Source organism: Talpa occidentalis, unplaced genomic scaffold (genome assembly GCF_014898055.3).
Source record: "Talpa occidentalis isolate TD23 unplaced genomic scaffold, MPIMG_talOcc4v2.1 talOcc4.12, whole genome shotgun sequence".
In the NCBI taxonomy this organism is placed as follows: Eukaryota; Metazoa; Chordata; class Mammalia; order Eulipotyphla; family Talpidae; genus Talpa; species Talpa occidentalis.
This window is the reverse complement of record NW_023601212.1, coordinates 80,252,108-80,270,354: the sequence shown is the minus strand read 5'-3', so window position 1 is coordinate 80,270,354 and position 18,247 is coordinate 80,252,108. Positions and strand designations below refer to the sequence as shown.

Here is an 18,247-nt window from a genome sequence, read left to right as displayed (position 1 = left end):
TACTTCAGACATTGCATTTCCTGGTTAACCTGCCTCAAGTCTTGTTTCCCCAGGTCTCTGCCTGCGGTCATGAAAGTAATGACTAATTCAATGGCTAACAATCAGTCCCTGGCTGGCATGTGTCTTTGACCTCAACTACTAGCCCCCTCAACATAAGCACCCTCTGTAGGTGGTTTTTCATCTCACTTGTCACTGATATTTTAAATGCAGATCATAACTTCCTGCTTTTAGCAGTTACACCAGGAAAAAAAAAAAAAAGAATCATTCCAAGAGTAGTTTGATTTCCAAAATGTTGAAAAGTACTGGAACAGATTTCTTTAAGTAGAAAGAAACCAAGTTCCTCACACTCGGAGAAATTTTATTCATCTGAACAAAGTATTTCATGATATTGACAGGATTACATGTAGGGGTTTTCTGGGCCTTGTAAAGTCACATGAAAGATCTTTAAAAGGATGGTTTTTGTGTCTTTATGCTTATCACAAAACTCCAGTAAAACTATAAATGTAAAATAGATGAGTTATTTTTATTTCATACAACACAGTGAATGTCTAAGATCTATAATTATGCCGGATCCCAAAAGCTGTAAGTGTGGAGTAAATCTGCCCTGCAGCTTTAGAGAAAGGATGCATACTTTTAAAAGCGATCCAAAATCCTAGATAGGAACGAACTGTAGAGTGCAGGAAAATAAATGAGGTGTTGCTCACATCAAAGCATCAAGAACTTTCCTTTTGAAGTGGGAATACTTGGCAGACACATTTTCATTGGCTTTTAACTTCGGTAGGAAGAATGGCCCATATCATAAATGTAGAGAATTATTTAACTGATAAAGGGGTTTAGAAGTCACATCAAAAATATGTGATGTTTTTAATGTTCAAAAGCAAAGTGTTTCCTCCCTCATTTAATTTCTTTGGTTTTGGTTTTTAAGTGTGAATTCCTTCACTCCTTTAAAAAAAAAAAAAGATTTATTTATTTATGCATACAGGAACTGGGGTCTAGGCCAGAGGTGTGGAGGGGTGGGGGTAGGGGTGTTAGAGGATTCACCAGAGACAGAGTGGGGGGCAGAACTGGCAGATCTACCAAAACACACTGCTGAGGGGAGCAGTGGGCGAGACAGGAGAGGCCTGTTGCACCATGTGGGTTAGCTCCCTGGCCAGGGATCGAACTCATGCCACAGTGACTGCTGACAACATAATAGCACTGAGACTAACCCCTATACCACGAGGGAGGACTTCCTTCACTTCTTGCCTAAGGAAAGAGTACATTGTTAAGAGCATCAGCCAAGACCAGTATGTTCATGAAATTCTCAGCAGTCAGGTATGGAAGACTGAAGTCAAGATCTAGAAGAGTCATAGTTCAAAGTAATTTTCTTAAGTGGTGCAAACAGTTCAATGAGTATCAGGAGTACTGTTTTTAAAATTAATTCTTATATGTGCTAGTTATCATCAAAACTGTATTTTTTGGTTACAAATAATTAGCTTTCCTGAACAATGTTGGGTATGGACATTGTAGTTACAATGTAAGTAAAGAAGTCACAGTTCTTACAACAGGTAGTCTGAGAATACTACTTGGTCATTGGATTGATTTAAAGAAATATGACCCTGGTTTTTCCTGCAAATCATTTTCTGCTTAGCTTGGCTTAAAAAATGGTTATTTATCCTGCTGTTGTTGCTTTACTAGGTTCAGTCTCAGAGGGTTACACTTTCAGATGTGTTTACCTGTGGACTCATTTGCCAAATTACCATAAGACATTGGAAATGACAGAGGCATGGTGTCCAGTTCTGTCCTTTTCCCAGCTTTTCGGGATGTCTTGGATTAATCGTGGTTATGCCTTCTTCTAAATCTGCAACTCCTCCATCAATGCCTCAGTGAATGGCATCTCTGGTAGGCTGAATAAAGGTCCCAAAGGTAACAGATCCTAATTCCTGGAACCTGCAACTGTTCCTTTACTTGGAAAAAGTGTCCTTGCAGATGTGATTAAAGATCTTTAGGGAAATTATCCTGGATTATCTGGGTGGGTGCAAAATACAATTGAAAGTGTCTTTTTATAAGAGAGTGACAAAGGGAGTCGATAGAGAGAAGGTGATATGTAGATGGAGTAGAGGTTTGACCATGCTGGCCTTGAAGAATGGAGTGATACAGTCACAAGCCCAGGAGTGATACAGCCATTGTTACGCTCGTCATCCTTCCAACCCTCAGGCTGCCGTCAGAGGGGTTTTTCTAAAATGGAGCTCTGACTACATAAATCTGCAGTGAAAATCCTTCAGTGACACCTCAATGCCTGTAAGGACGCTCCTCCCACCACCTCTCTCTCACACACACTCAGAGTCCCCCATGCAGTCTCACTTACTCATACACTCCTTCTCACATTCACTTAAATTATGCTGAGATTCTGAGTTTCCCCTGTGAGCAAGCTGGTTTATGCTTTCAGAGCTTTCATGTGCATTACCACATCTGTGACAGAAAGAAAGTGATTTTCTCTCAACCACATGCTGGCATGTGCACAGCAGCAATCACTTTGGGCAGTTAGAAAATGGCTTTATGAAGTTATTTTGAACTAGGATGAAATGACCAGCAATCTTATTTTATACTTCACCCCCCAAAGGGCTGATGGTTGAAAGCACTTCCTTTAATTCCACATTCTATATGTTTAGTCCCACATATTTATATCCCAAATCATGTTTTTCCATATCATCAAAATGTACATCAATAAACATAAGATCTAATATAAGATTCTACCATAAATGGTTGTGTGGCATATAATGCAGCTGTAAAAAGAACAATGCAGCTCCAAGTATAGTCTTATGAATGCCCAAAATAAAAGAGTGAAAAAAGGAAGTTGTAGAAGAGAGATTCCTTTGTTGCTATCTCCATGTTTATATGTGCTCAGGCTGCCGGCAACAAAATACAGAGAAGTGTGGGGCTTCTGGAGAGGGGACTGGGGCTCAGGGACAGGAAAGATGGGAGACTTTGTCATTGAATTTCTCTTGTAACTTGGGTGTCTGTGGCCTGTTAAAATTTAAAACACCTTTCTTCAAAGACTTAGAGAGACTGATAGTTCATATAGATGACAGCTGCAATTTTCTATTGCACTCTTGGATCATCCTTAAAAATCAGATAAAATAATTTTTTTAAGATTATTTATTTATGCATACAAGAACTGGGGTACAGGCTAGAGGTGCGGGGAGTGAGAGGATTCACCAGAGACAGAGTGGGGAGCAGAAGAGGCAGACTGACGGAAATACACTGCCGAGGGGAGCAGCAGGTGAAACAGGAGAGGTCTGTTGCGCCATGTGGGTAGTTCCCTGGCTGGGGATCGAACTTGTGCTGCAGTGGCTGTGGATAGCTTCATAGGTTGCGTCTTAACCCCTTGCACCACCAGGGAGGCCCCAACATAATTTTTGTTTGGGGGCTGTGTTTTGCAAGCTCTGTGATTATTACTGCAGTTATTATGTAAAGATGATTTGCTTCAGTTCTCATTAATGTTGTTTTGTGTTTCTCACATGTGTACCAGCTTAGGGCAGGCTGGGGAACACAAAGGCTATCCTGCGCTTATATTGAGCTCACAGATAATCCAGTCAGTTTACTAACAGTTGGTGATCATTCAGTCTCAATTTACCAGGGAATCGTCATTACCTGCAAAAACCTGTCTCTCAAAAGGCTGTCCACAAAGCTACATCTCAGCCCTCCTCACAAACAAATTTATTCATCTCTCTTAAGTGTCTCCCCTCTCCTTCAACTCTAATTTGGAAAGATCTATGTCTAACTTCTTATCCCGTTACTGTATTTTCAGGTTGATTATGTTAAGAATTACAAATATAAATATTGTGAATAAAAATAACTCTTAAGATTATTAAAACAAACTTGCTTATACAATAAGCTACAAACTCACCATCTTTGGCTATTTTGAGCATTCTATCTATGGACCACTTTTACAGATTAGGAACTATGACAACAGAACACGTTTTATAGGAAGTAATACTTAAGATTAAATTCCTCTAAGATAATGTAAAACTTTTTAGAGGATATATATGTATTCCACCTTCCCATCTGATCTGGTGTCCAGATAACAATGACATATAAATCAAAATCAGATCTTGGAGAAGTTAAATACTAATATTCCTCAAAAACATCCTAAGTGAATTGCCACTAATGTTCCTAGCAAATTATTCAGAATAACCAATAGAAGAATAGATAAACAAAATGTGGTCTTATCCATACACTGAAATATGATTTAGCCTTAAAAAAGAAGGACATTCTGACCCATTCTCCAATGTGGATGAATCTCTAAGTTACTATGCTCTATGAAATAAGTCAGACATAAAAGGACAAATTCTGACTGATTCCACTTATATGAGATCCGTAGAGGAGTCAAATTCATAGTGACAGAGAGTAAAACGGTGAGTGCCAGGGGCTGGGGAGAGGGGATGAAGAGTTAGTGTTTAACAGGTGCAGTTTCACTTAGGACAAAGAGAAAGTTCTGGAGAAGGTGGTGGTGATGGTGCACAACAATGTGAATGTACTTCATGTCCCTCAACTGTACACTTGAAATAGTTAAACAATAAATCTTATGTCATGTACATATTTTACTACCACTTTAAAAATCGTAACACTATTGTTAAAATTTTAAAAAATATATCGTAAGTGATCAGATAAACTTCTTGTAGGTTTATAATGAAAATATCCATTGCATTTCATACTATTGTAACAGGGGTAATATTTTGAAAATATTCATCTCCCATATTCTTGATTCCCTGAAAATCATGTTTTTCTCCCAGGAAACAGCTGAGAATGGATAGGCCAGCTGTGGCTAGGGGTTAAATGGTCCTTCCATCCAGATACATTGCATCCTGGAAGGAGGGAAGACACAGCCGGCTCACAGAGATGAGCAGGACCAGCCCAGCCAGGATGGGGCAGAGTGAGCCTGGGCACCACAGTTCTGTGGGCAAAACCTAGATCATGGGCCTTACCAGGGCCAGTAGGGTGGCCAGTGACCTTGACAGAAGTCAGGGAGGAAGCCGGAGGACCTGCTTTTGGCACAGCTACCCTACCCCAATAAGGGCAGACACTGTCTAGGCACCCTGACACCATCTTAGAAAGAAGGTCGAGGAAGTAGATTGTAACCTTGAATTGATTAAATATTTATCCCAGAGACTGATCTAAACTGAAAACTTTTGAACTATAAGAGGTGGACATACAGCTGATTCTATCATTCATGTCACGGACACTGGATTAGTATGTAATGAACCATTCTTCCTGGCGCTAATACAGGCTCAGGTTTCCTCAAGCCTCTAATCACAATGTCATCTACCATTAATATATAACCTTGTTTTATGTGTACTTTTGTCTAAAGAGACCTATTTAATATGTGTTGTTGATCCAATGACATTGAAATCATAGCCAAAAGCACATAACTCACACTGGAATGAGGCTTATCTCACACAAGTATTTTCTCCATAAGGCACATCATAGCCTTTTTGCTCTGAGGGTCACTAGACAGCACTTGAACACTATATCGGGGGTCATTTGGAAAGGCAGTCAGGAGAATGTGATCTGTTGACCTGAACTAGACCCAAACTGGAGAACTCTCACTCCCTCTCCTAGGAATATCTGTTTCATTTGCTCTCTCTGCCCATAAACTGCCCCAAGGACACAGCCTTGAGAAAATGTGCTGTGATGGGTAGTTTTTTGTTGAGATGTTCTGAATTGTGTATGTTTGGACTGAACTAAGGCTTACATAAAAGTTTTGAGATTTGGTGGCGAAGGTGGGAGCTGGGAGGTTATAAAAAATTGCTGTTTCATGGTCACTCAAGGCAATCTTTGTAAATAAGTTCCCTTGCTCATTAAAATTGCTATCATTCTAGAATATTCTGCAATTTTCTTCAATTTCTCCCCGGCCTCTGTGCACAGGGACTAATTTGAGATTATATCCAGGAAGCTGGGAAGCTTACAAGGTTTTGACCCAATAAAAATACTAACACAAGGCACAAAAATGGGAAAATGTGGCACTAAATAGATTAAGGAGACATATTTAATATCTAGCTGAAACAAGACGGCACAGTGTCACCTTGTTCTGCCTCAGCTGGGGACATGAGTGGCCATGATTCAGATTTTGTGCTACTCTTAATAACTGTGGAAGTTCTGTGATTATTGATTTGGGGGTTACAAATTTCAGCAAGTACACGAATTTACAGACAGAATCCATGAATGAGGGTCGATTGTAACTTTGTTTGGCATCACAAAGACTCCAGGTCCCCTCATTATCCAGGGAGATGGAAACATGAGATTTAGCCCAATTATAGAAAGTGATGAATCTATTATTTTTTTTGCATATGCAAGGGACAGCAGTTATTTGCATATTCGATGTACAGTCTTTGACTCTGCCTCACTCTTACTTAACAGAACAGAATAGAATGGAACTCTGTGAGGGCAAGGGTTTTTTCTGTTTTGTTCATGCTGTTCATGGTGAGAAGCTCAAACAGTATAGCACATAGTAGATGCTCAACAAGTTGGTATTTGTTGAATAAATTAAGGAATGAAAAACACTCAAACCAATAATCACAGATGAAGCTACTTTTGTATCACTGGGCTATGACAGTTATAACTCTATAATTATCATAACAATATATATGAAGCGGGGGGAACCTTCAATTTTCCAACTCTTGGGAGAGATCTGGAGCAAAGGAATCAGAATTTGACAATAGAATCTTCTCAACTGAACAAAGGACGGAGAATAAGTAGTGTGAGTCAACTCCCTGGCTGACTGATACCTTTCAGTAGGAAACCCTCAGGGTCATGGTGAGAAGAAAACATCAGTAGCTGGGTAAGATTTGAGATCTGCTCTGGGAAAGAGGCTGACCTTTTTCAGGATGTGGAGGAATTGAGACAAAGGAAGTTAGGTGATAATTGACATCTCTTCCCGGTCTCTGCTCTCAGATATTGAGTTGATTATGCTTTTTAAATATTTGATGAATTCCATCCGAATCTCTTCAGGATCATCCTCAAGATTCGAGTGCACTAGCTTCAGCCTGTTCAAAGGTGGCGCTTAAAAAGCAAAGTAAAGTAAATTAGACATATACTTTGAATAAGGGCCATTTCTATCCTCAAGTGATCAGAAACTTATAGATGCCAATTTGTTAAAACTTTCTAAGTTCCCAAAAGAAAGCTGTGTCTTGTTTGACAGAATTTAAGAGGCCAGTTTCACCATACTGCCACTTGGCAATAGGATATTATTCTACAAGACATTCCTGGGTCCTCTTTGTTCTCATACCAGAAAGGAAAAAAATTCTGAACACTGTGAGTTGTTTTCCATGCTCACACTGTGATGGTGGGTGTCACATGCAAACTGGAGGTTCGCCTTGTCCCTGATAATACTGCTGAGTGGCTAAAACCAGGCATTTTCCCCTTAGCATCTGGCTGCTTTTAGAGCATCTATATCTTGGCCTGGATGGTAAGACAATTCTTCCAGCCTGGCAATTTTGATTTACATCATAAGAAAAACAAATGCCTAGGACACAGGAGGTGCTTAATAACTGTTCATAGCTGCTGGTTTCCAGACACAGAGCAATGTACAAATACTGAAAACATTTAAGACAAAAGCAGAAAGATCCGGTCTCCTTACACAAAGACAGGTTTCCTTTATCACTTCCTGAGCCTGGTTTGTGATGTGCAATTAACAGGCACTGGGTGTCCTGTAAGAACTGCTGCTGGACAAAGCAGGAATACCACATCTCTATTTCTTTCAGGTGGCTGGGGAGGTCAGCATTGAATACAATCACCACTCCGTGGGAGTCCTTCATCAGGGCTGGCCAGCAAGACTCGAACCTAGAGGGCAGAAACAGATTCAGAGTGAATATTCAATGGCCCTGGTTTCTGATGGTGGACTTTAAAAACAATATCTTAGTATTCATGAACGGATGGGTGACATCTCATTATAGCATAACCTAATCACTAAAGCTTAATGAGAAACATATGTCACCAAATAATTGATCAGGACCCTGATGCACACTAGGAGCCATGCCAGGCTTAAGTCCCAGGTGCCTGGTGGCACCATTGAATCATTGAGGAAACAAACCCATCTTAAGGAAACGTACTTTTGATCGCCACCGCAATCCCATAGTTCAAATTCACACCCTGTGCCTTTGTTGTTGCTGGTAACGTGTGGATTTTCAAATTCCAGGATCCTAAAAATAAAAACAAGAGCAGCACCTCTACTTAGGAAATGTTATACTTTGGGTGTGACACCAAAAATAGGGGGTGGGTGATGGAGAGGCACTCTCTGGGACACAGAGTTGTCAGAGCTCACCTCACTCCTTGGGTTGGGTTATATTCTGTGATGTCAGAAGATTCTGTCAGGAAGTTGGCCAAAACAGTTTTACCACTCTGTGGATAGGGAGATGATAAAAGATATTTGCTGAAGAAATGGGAAAAAGAACGAAATCCACAGTGCTGGGAAAGAAAAATGAAAGGAGTCTGGAGGTTTTCTTTCCATAATGGAGAGAATTCTTAGGAAAGAGAAAAAAATAACAGAATAAAATTTTATTCACTGATTAAATTTCAAAACAGAACATACTTTTTGAAAGAAAGTCATTGGTTCTAATCATTGCTTTCTTACAGAGCTTTGCCCATACGTTTGTGACCAAATCATTAGTCATTTAATGACAGTATAATTAGAATGAAACCATCCACATTTCCTTTTCTTTCAGTAAAAATCAGAAAGGGGAGGAGGGGTGAGGTGGGGTGGGACACAAACAGAACAATATTTTATGAAATAACATGTTTCACATTTGAATTATGCTGGAGTTGAATTTGTTTTCTGCTGGAGGTTCAAGTAGACTAAAAGCAAGGAATGAAAAAGTAAATTAGTCAAACAAGAAGGTAAAAAAAAAAAAAAAAAGATATTTGCTGAAGAGTAGAAAAGTAAACCATCAATGAGCCCAATGATAGCTAGCTTATTAATAGTCCACAGCCGCTCCAAGATGCCAGGGCAGAGGGCTGTTTGGCTGGGTGGACCTGGCTGTACTGTGGTGGAACCTGGGGAATAGGGGTTCCAGTGCTGGCTCTGCTGCTGGGGGCTTTACCCACAGTGAGGGCCCCCACTGGCTCCCAGTTAACCTGAAAACAATGGAAAAAAAATTGTTAGTTTGCATCTCTATTCTCACTTGCTTCTCGCCTATCTTCAAAAAACCACCATCTGTCACAGAAATGAAGCCACTGAGGCCCAGAAAGGGGAAGGCAGTTCAAGGTCACACAGAAGTTCAAAGTCAGACCTGGGTCCCTGGTCTGGGAACTCCCGGTTGGCTGTGCCACACTCACATAGCACTGTTTCACTTCTAGATAATACAAGATGCATTCATGTAAAAAAAAGTTATGAAAAGAGCATCCTGACTCTTCTACCCAAAACCTCCATCTGTTCATCCATCCCATTCCCTCCCCAAGGTAACAAGTATGATCTGTTTTTCAGATATTTACTATACATTTGCATCATTCATTTCATTTAACAAATGCTGTATATGCCTGAATATAAAACAAGTTTTTTTTTTTTTCCCCAAATTATTCCTCAGAAGAACAGGAATCTCTTGCATTTGAGTCCTTATAAAAATTTCTCAAAGCATGCCCTACTCTCTGACTTCCTCTATTTGGAACCACTGCTTGACTAGAAGGACCTTAATCAATGCCAGGCTGGGGGGCTTGGGACCTAACCTACAGTGGTCACGTGACACAATCAGAAGGGAAAAAAAAGAAGGGGGACTTAGCCTGTGGATGTGGCCTCACAGATTAATATCCTTAAAAATAACACAGCAAGTGGTTATGTTTATGGAGACTATGAGTATTTATGTGTAGGATAAATGAATAAAAAAAATGGCCTGGGGTTATAGGGACAGTTCCGTAGTTGGGATATATTTCCAGGGACAGGGCCATACTCAGATTCAAAAAGAGCTGCATTTAAATCACTTAGATGATGAGCTCTGACAGGTGATTCACTCACAAAGATAACATAGGCTCATAGGTACAGATGAGGAGCTTGACTAAAAAGTGGCAAGAAGTGCAAAAATGGAATAAAAACAGCATTTCCAAATTAATATATACCTTAATGTACCTCTATATGTACCTCAATACATAAAAAATTATAAAAGTGTATATTTCATCTAAGCCCTTAAAGTTTATATACATTCATACACATGTGTATATGTGTGTGTGTATTGCCCAATGTACTTAGAGGGGAGAGTTCTTATGGGAAATGAAGAAATTGCATTAGTCATGCACCCGAGGTATATCTATCTACCTTTTACCACAGGCTGTTGAATAATGATGAGGCAGTGATAAGCACTGGATAAAAATAAAGCAGGGTGATGTGATAAAGACACTGAATTGGGTGGTCAGAGAAGGCTGAATAGATGAAGTTTAAATGACAAGCCAACCAAGACTTTAAAGCAGAAGGAATAGCAAAGGCACTGGGGCAGGAAATAGGAACAGCATGTTAAAGGAATAGAAAGGTTGTTAAGTTTGAAAAGTAATGAGGAAGAGGGAGCTATGAATATGCAGAAATGTGTCATTATTTTTACAGAAGTGTATTTTCTTGTTGAAGCTGGGTACTAGGAATTCATTGCTTTTTTTTCTCCCTTTGTTTATGTTTGAGAATTTCCATTTAAAAAAGATATCTATGCTTGCTTTGCTTTTCATAATTCTATGCATAGTGTCGTTACTTGCCAATTTCACTTAATAGTTTGGAGAGTTTTCTATGTTAGTACATAAAGACCTGACCTTTTTGTTTACCTGTTGCACACTTTTCCAAGTAAAATGTACCTTACTTTATTTAGGCATTCTCTTCTTGGTGGACACTTCAGTGTTTCCAACTGTTCAACATTGTACACAATCAATGTGGAACACTGACAAAGTATTTAGTAGCTACAGTAGATCCAGAGACTGTAAATACCCCACTAAAGGGTATGCACATTTTAAATTTTGATAATCTGATCTCCAAAATAGATGTTATCAACATATAGCCCCATCAACAGAATCTAGGGTACTCATTTCCCTACAAATATGTTATTGTCTTAACTTTTCTCATCCAATCTGATGGGTAAGTGCCCTCTTTTTAATTTGTGTTCCAGTGACTGTGAGCCTGAGCAGCCTCTCATACTTAATTACAATTGTATTTCTTGTCTGCTATTGTGCAATTTTCTATTGAGTTGTTTCTCTTTACTGATCTTTAAATGTATCTTGTGTGTGTTCTACCTATCAATTCTTTGTGTTGCATTTTGCACTTTCCCCAGGTTTTAACTTTCCTGCCATTTCTTCTGATGTCTTCATTTTTGTGTTGTGCTTATGAAGAACTCATTATCTCAAGATCAAAAAAGTACGTTTCCATAAATTGATCCACTACAGTGGTTCTCAATATGTGGTCTCTGGAAGAACAGCATCAGCAGAATGTGAATTCACAGGTCTTTTCAGGCCCGACTGAGCCAAAACTCTGGGGGTTGGACCCAAGAATTTATATTTTAACAATCCTTCAGGTGACTCTGATGCGTTCTGAAGTTGGAGAATATTCATCTATTATATCCACAGTTTTTCTTATACGTTTAGCTTTAGTCCAAGTGAATTTTATTTTTATGTATGGCGTGAAGTAGATAACGATTTAATCCCCACTACCACCACCTCCCATCTATTAATAGCTAATTGTTCCAAGACCACAGAATATTCTAGTCTTTCCTCCTGGCTTTCCTGTCCCACAGACATATTCCTTAGGCACAACCTCGGGTGCAAAGGAAAAAGCCGTGAGATTAGGTTCTGGCTCCATACTGTCCCTCACTACCTTGGGTTTGGGTTTCAGTAAAACCGGTCAAAGTCTGGAAGCACCGAGCTGACCGTGTGGCAGGGTCGCACAGCAGGTGGGCGCGGTGCCGCAGGGTTCTTGCTTCTCGCGGGCCTCCCGGCACCTGGCAGAGTCCCGGGGCGCCCCGCGCTCGCCTGGGCCCCGCTAGCCACCCCACCCCGCGCCGCGCCGGCCCTGGCCTCACCTCGCAGGGCCCCACGAAGAGGATCTTGGCCTTGAGCATCGCCGACAGACTCCCGATGGCCCGGAGAGCCCACGACAACACGGTCCCAGATCGTAGCCTTCTAGGCGGAGCGGAAGCCGCAGCGCAGAGCCGGTACCTTTGTTTCCATGGAGACGCGGTGGCCCGCAGGGGCCGACGGGAGTGGGCGGGCCCAGGGTGCCTGAAATGTTCGGGGCAGACGCAGCGCTCACTGCAGGCGGGAAGGGGTTTTGGGGGTGCGAGGCGCAGGGAGAGGGCTGGAGGGGGAGGAAAGACCGGGACCCAGACTTCCTTCTGAGCCGGGAGGCCTGCGGACTCGGGCAGCTCTCATGTAGAGATGCGAGGGATGAGGCTCCGCAGGGAGCGGAATGGGGAGTCCCCAGCTCCTTTTTTTCTGCCCAGTTTAATTCTGAAAGCTCAAACTTGCCACGTAGCTGGTGAGCAGGGGGTGGAAACAGGCGTCTGACGCCTTGTCACTCTGCTATGATATGTCCACCGTGCGAACGGGTTTATCAGATCCCTGGCCCAGTTTGGAAAAGATTGGGCGGGGGCATGAGATTCTGGTCTCTCTAAAGGGATTCACTCACAGTCATTCGGCTGATCTGGGAGAAACAGAAAGGATAATTGGTGTGCGTGGTTCAGTGTAGTGCAGGTGTCTGGAATCACTGCTGCTAAATTGAGTCATTAGGTCAGCTTGAAATTACAGAGCCAGTCCAGAATCTCTGATGAGGCTGTGGAATGAAGCGTCTATGAGCCTAGAGTGCTGGGATACTCTGCCCCGCAAAGCACTGGTATGACAAGAAGTAGTGAAATAAACCCAATACTAAATCTTGCATAGTCTTTGTATTACAAAAATCTACTAAGTGAACTCTAAGGAAGAGACTACCTCAATTCCAGGCCATCATGAATAGGCTGGTTCCATAAATAGCTTTTGAACCCCTACTTTAGACAAGGCAGTCTTCTAGATGTGGGGATGCACCTGTCTCTCTTGAAGCTTTCCTTCCAGCGGAGTAGATAGATATTGAGTAAACAAGTAAGTAAAAATATATTTTCAAGGAGAGACAACTTTAACTAGTGGGGAGTGCTATGAATAAAGATAGATCACCTAGGAGCTCAAAAGTGTGAAGGTGCCGATTAAGGATGGAGTGGTCTAGGCAAGCCCTTTGTGCAAGGTGACATTAAAGCAGAATGGTGAGTGAGGACAGAACTCAAAGAAACCATGTGAGGGCCTCCCTAGTGGCGCAAGGGGTTAAGCACCGCACTATGAAATGATTGGCAGCCTCTGCAGCACGAGTTCAATTCCTGGACGGCCAGAGAAACCCATACGGCGCAGCAGACCTCTCCTGTCTCGCCCGCTACTCCCCTCAGCAGTATATTTCGATCAGTCTGCCTGTTCTGTTCCCCACTCTGTCTCTGGTGAATCCTCCACCCCCTGCATCTCTGGCCTGTACCCCAGCTCTTGAATGCATAAAATAAATCCTTAAAAAAAAAAAAAAAACATGTGAAAGACTTGAGGGAAGAATGTTCCAGCTGAACAGCAATAGCAAAGAGGCTGAGGTGGTAATAAACTTGACATGTTCCAAGAGTAGCCCTGAGAGCCCCCAAGGCCGTGCAGGAAGACTATGTGGGAGACAGAGGTAGGGGGTGCTTTTGGAGAAACTTGGCTACAAGAGTCCCTTAAAGCTGGTTTCTGTGTCCTTTTGAAATCATGTCTATCCTTCTGTGAGCTCTTCCTTGCTTTTTGGCACCATGACATGCTCCCAGATGGTTGTTTTTATTAGTAATGCTTCATAACCATCAAATATTACACACATTCTTTTGTATGTATTAAAAATTGAAAGTTTCAAAAGTTCTATGAACCTCAAAAAGTTGTTCCTTCTCACACCTGGAAAAATGGGGAGTTTTGCCTTCCCTCTCTTTTTGGCATGAAGTATATACGTTGATCTATGGTTGGACTTTGGGAGAACCAGTGCCAGGTGCTTGGGGAGCTGCTGGGTTCAGAAATGGATCTGTCCATCCCCAGGGAGCGCGTCTACCTGGAGAGGCCCACCTATGTGGTGCTATGCACTTTGTCAAGTGCTTTTCTGTCTGGAGTCTCAAGATTCAAGATTAAAGCTATTACTGAAAGATAAATGATGAGTGATCTCATGGAGCCAGCAGTACCTGAGCCTTTACAACTACGCCAGTTCTTTCTTTGTAAAAAAATACGAAGTCTCCTCTGTGTCCAGCTGTTGGGTCCAGAGCCCGGGGGCTTCTTTATCCCCTGTGTGCTGTGTCCCTCTTTGAAGGGCTTTATTCATGTTTGGGTCCACTGGACCTAGTTCAAAGCCTGGTGCACACAAGGTGCTCAGTAAATGTCACTTTCTTCTCCCTTATCCCAATACACATGTAAGTACACACACAGGCACGTGCACACACATACACATTCATTTACTCTATAAATATTTAAGTTAATGAATGTTCCCTTAGACCTTCCAGGGGACTTTAGTTTTTGTTTCCAGGTAAGAGAAATAAAAAATGTGACCTGCTTAATGTTTCTTGGATACATACACTATATAAATTTGGAATTATTATTGTAGATTATTGAAATACTTTGCTTTATGACTTTCATTTTAATTAGAAGAGGTTGACTTCAGACAACTTAATTCCCGGTCTTTGGTTTTAACGGGAGCAGACTGACATTGGCAGGGGCCAGGACTGGATGACCTAAGAGCAATATTTCTCCTGATTTTGTGACTCGCTGCAATAAAAGCTCTCACTTAAAAAATCTTAAAGAAATATGTTTGACATATTTCAAATCCTTTCTATAAATTGTTGAAAAGATTTAATAAAACCGCCCGTCATAAAATCTTTAATTTGAGTTGACCCTTGATGGTCTCAATTCTTACACATGCAGTTTTTATTACTAAAGAATAAATTGTGGATTTCCTGTTATTCAGGAAAATAAAAATGCCCCTCAATCACCTCTTCACACAGCAGAGATTTGAATCTATTCAGTTCGACTCTCACAGATAGGAATGATCACCAAATGGTCTGCAACCTGGAAATATTTTGTTCTCTGTTAATACAGCCATCCCTTATTATCTTTTTTAATAAAGGACTAGCCAGAAATGAGGTTCAGCAAATTTGGTTTAGGGCACACACAGTCAATAAAGTAAAAATGATTTTTCATCAATTCCCCTTAGAAAGCCTGAGTTATGCTCTCAATATAAAAAATATTTCCCAGCAGATTGAAGATAAAACTTTTGGCAAAAACAATGAAACAGGGATGTGGCTTACCCAGGACCTTTTGTCTTCATCTGGCAATGTCACGTATGGAGGTTTTGGGGAGGCAGTTGTACAGGGGAAAGAATGTTGGTTTTGGAGTAAGGCAGAATTTGAAATTAGCTGTGTGATCTTAAGAAGATTACTTAAATTTGTGGGTTCAAGATGGTCTTCATGATTCTCACCTCTTGGCATTCCTGCGCTTGTGTACCCCTCCAACACTAAATAGGACTGGGCCATATAACCAACTGGCTATTGAGGATAATTCTGAGTCTGGTCATAAAAAGACATGGTAGCTTCTGCCTTTGACTCTCTTCCATCAGTGGTTCCAGAGCAAGCCACCTGCCAAGTCACAGGGATACAAGGAGCCCTGTGGAGAGCTCTACGTGGTGAGAAACTGAGTTCTCCTGCCTGTCAACTGCAATCAATTCCCTGCCATGTGGGAGCCATTTTGGAAGCAAGTCCTCCATCTTTAATCAAGCCTTTGGATGACTACAATTTATTTCTGAACCAGAACTGCACAGCTCAGCTGTCCCCAAATTCTTGACCCATAGAACTGTGCGAGATAAAACATAAGTTTATTGTTGCTTTAAGTTGCTAAATTTGGGGGGAATTTATTAAGTAGCAATAGATAACTTATACAGAGCCTTAGTTTCCCATCCACTGAAATGGAGCCTCTAAAACAGTCCAAGGGTTGTTAGGAGAATTGAAGGAGATGAGACTTATGAGCAATTCAGTCCAACTCCTGGCACGGTAGGTGGTTGACATGGTAGCTATGGTTACTGGTAGCACTCTCAAGCCTTTATAACACATTCATGATGATTTTGAGTCACTCCACACCCCAAATCACGAGTTTCCCCACTAAAATGACTGCACCTTTTGAACACTAAAACTTTATGGTTTTCCTTTGCTTTACTTATTTTTTGAGGAGGGACATTTATATGTTTTAATCTATCAGAAATAAATTAATTCATCTGACTAACATATGATGTATTCCTGCTGAAGTTTCTTTATATGTAGCTATTTCACTTGTAGCTGAAGTTAGCTAATTTCCTGCTTTTTCAACTTAGCTTGATTCAAATGCTGTGTAAAACATTTGCTTAAAATGAATATTATGTACACTGTATTTGCTATTGTACAGCTACAAATTACCTTAAGAAACCTTCATTTCCACACCTTCCACACTGTGTTTTTGTTCAAGAACAAATTAGATCATGCAGGAGAGAGATGTGCTGGCAGTGCCTCGGAACTGTTGTGACGTGCCTGTGGATTTCTCAGAAAATCTGCACCGTGGAGTGCCAACCTTTATGCTTTCCTAGAAAGACTGACCTTCCTAATGCATTCAGATTTGGTGCATTGTCTCTTCTTGGGCCAGTTCTTGAACTGAAATTTAACCAAGTGATTCTAGAACTTTTTCTCAATAAATGCCATTCTCATATAAAGCTGTTTTAAAATGTAGGCTTTGGGCCTCCCCGGTGGCACTGTGGGTTGAGCACAGCGCTGTGAAGCTGTCCGCAGCCTCTGCAGCGCGGTTTTGATTCCCGGCCAGCCAGGGAGATTCCCTCATGGCTTTGCAGACCTCCCCTGTCTCGCCTGCTGCTCCCCTCAGCAGTGTTTTCGGTTGTCTGCCTGTTCTGCTCCCCGCTCTGTCTTTGGTGATTCTTCTCACCCTCCCGCGCCTCTGGCCTGTACCCCAGCTCTTGTATAAATAAAATAAATCTTTAAAAAAATTAAATAAAATGTAGACTTTATTATTGTTCATGTTTGGCGAACCCAGTAGATCCGGAGATGATTGTCACTGAATGTCAGATGGTTACAGTTCCCAAGAGGAGGGTGCACATCACCCCATGGGGGGATCATATAGGGAAGCAACAGTGTCAGTCAGGAGACAGGTGGGGGGAGAGGAGAACATGGGCAGGAGACTTTTCTGTGTTTTCTGCAGTGAGGAATGAGTAAAGTCATGTAAGTGGATTAGGATTGGCTAGTTTGAATACTATCAGTGGGTTCCAGGATGTTGGATGTCTCTAGTAGCTGATACCTTGCCCTAGAGTTTTTAGGGCAGGGAGATCTTGGTCCAGAGTTTACCAGCCCCAAAATGGAGGTGGTTGGATCTGGACTTTGGAATCATTGGTTTGCATATGAAAGGTGTGCTCAGTAGGCTGCTAGTTTATTAGTTAACTTAAGTGTCAGTGGGAATTGAATAGTCCTGGGAGGGACAGTCTCTCCAGGGTTACCTAAATCCCACTGTTAAATCATCAGAGACACAGGTAATACAAAACCCATTACTTAATATTATTTAAATAATGTAACATGTACCTTTTGACTTTCAAGAAAGATAATTATTTTTATAGACTTTATTTTTGCCACTTGGTATGGATTGAAGTTATGTTGTCTTAAGGCCATATATTTAAAACTTTTTCTAATAGGTTGTATCTGGAGATCTAATTATTGTGAGATGGAGCACAGGAAGACTCTTTCAACCCTCTCATGGGAAAGCTGCAATCAGGAAGGCCCGAGTTGGAGAGGGCGCAGGGTCTCCTCTTGCCATGGGGAGGAGAGAGGATGCCAGAGCCTGGGACCCCTGAGCTGGAAGCTGAATGAGGGAGGAGCATTGAAGAAAGAAAGTTCAGGAGACCCCTTAGTAAGTGGGATACTTTGATCTACTCACTTTCTTCCATAAAATTCAAGACTAATTTTGCTTTGCTTATGTTTATTTGTGTGGGTGTATGTTTTAAAATAGGCAACAAGTGCATGTAGTTAAAAATAAGGTTAGAAAAAGTGAAGTTCTGAGGAATCAGTCCCGTTCCTGTTCACCACCTCACTCACCTTCCCCAGAAAGAAACTGCTGTTTTAATTTCTCATGTATTCTTACACTATTTGCTCATATAAGCAAATATTCCTGTATGATCTTTTTCACCTTTTATTGTACAGAACATATCACACTCTAT

General features: G+C 41.3%; 1 protein-coding gene and 1 long non-coding RNA gene across 3 annotated transcripts in view; one reads left to right on the top strand and one right to left on the bottom strand.

The window, feature by feature from the left end:
• Positions 1-17,981, top strand: part of LOC119241556 (uncharacterized) — a 46,676-nt gene extending 28,695 nt beyond the window's left edge. The window contains exon 3 of the long non-coding RNA XR_005124336.1: positions 17,726-17,981. This is a non-coding gene — a long non-coding RNA (uncharacterized LOC119241556). The remainder of the gene's footprint in view (positions 1-17,725) is intronic.
• On the bottom strand, positions 1,426-12,169 carry IFT22 (intraflagellar transport 22). 2 transcript variants are annotated; one of them, XM_037506902.2, is made up of 5 exons: positions 12,018-12,169; positions 8,303-8,379; positions 8,091-8,180; positions 7,619-7,821; positions 2,589-7,041 (listed from the first exon to the last, which is right to left on the bottom strand). In XM_037506902.2, exons 1-5 carry the CDS (start codon positions 12,054-12,056, stop codon positions 6,893-6,895), a joined length of 558 nt encoding a protein of 185 aa, XP_037362799.1. In that variant the 5' UTR covers positions 12,057-12,169; the 3' UTR covers positions 2,589-6,892. The 2 variants fall into 2 exon arrangements, with proteins under 2 accessions (XP_037362800.1, XP_037362799.1); XM_037506903.2 differs by lacking the exon at positions 8,303-8,379 and having other exon boundaries at positions 1,426-7,041; positions 12,018-12,050.
• Positions 17,982-18,247: the final 266 nt, after the last annotated feature.

Coding starts and splice junctions, on each gene's coding strand:
- IFT22 (XM_037506902.2), bottom strand. CDS start 12,056: ATGCTCAAGGCCAAGATCCTCTTCGTGGGGCCCTGCGAG. Junction 7,822..8,090: donor GATTGCGGTGGCGATCAAAA/GTACGTTTCCTT, acceptor TCTGCCCTCTAG/GTTCGAGTCTTGCTGGCCAG. Junction 7,042..7,618: donor TAAAGGAAACCTGTCTTTGT/GTAAGGAGACCG, acceptor TTGCTTTTTAAG/CGCCACCTTTGAACAGGCTG.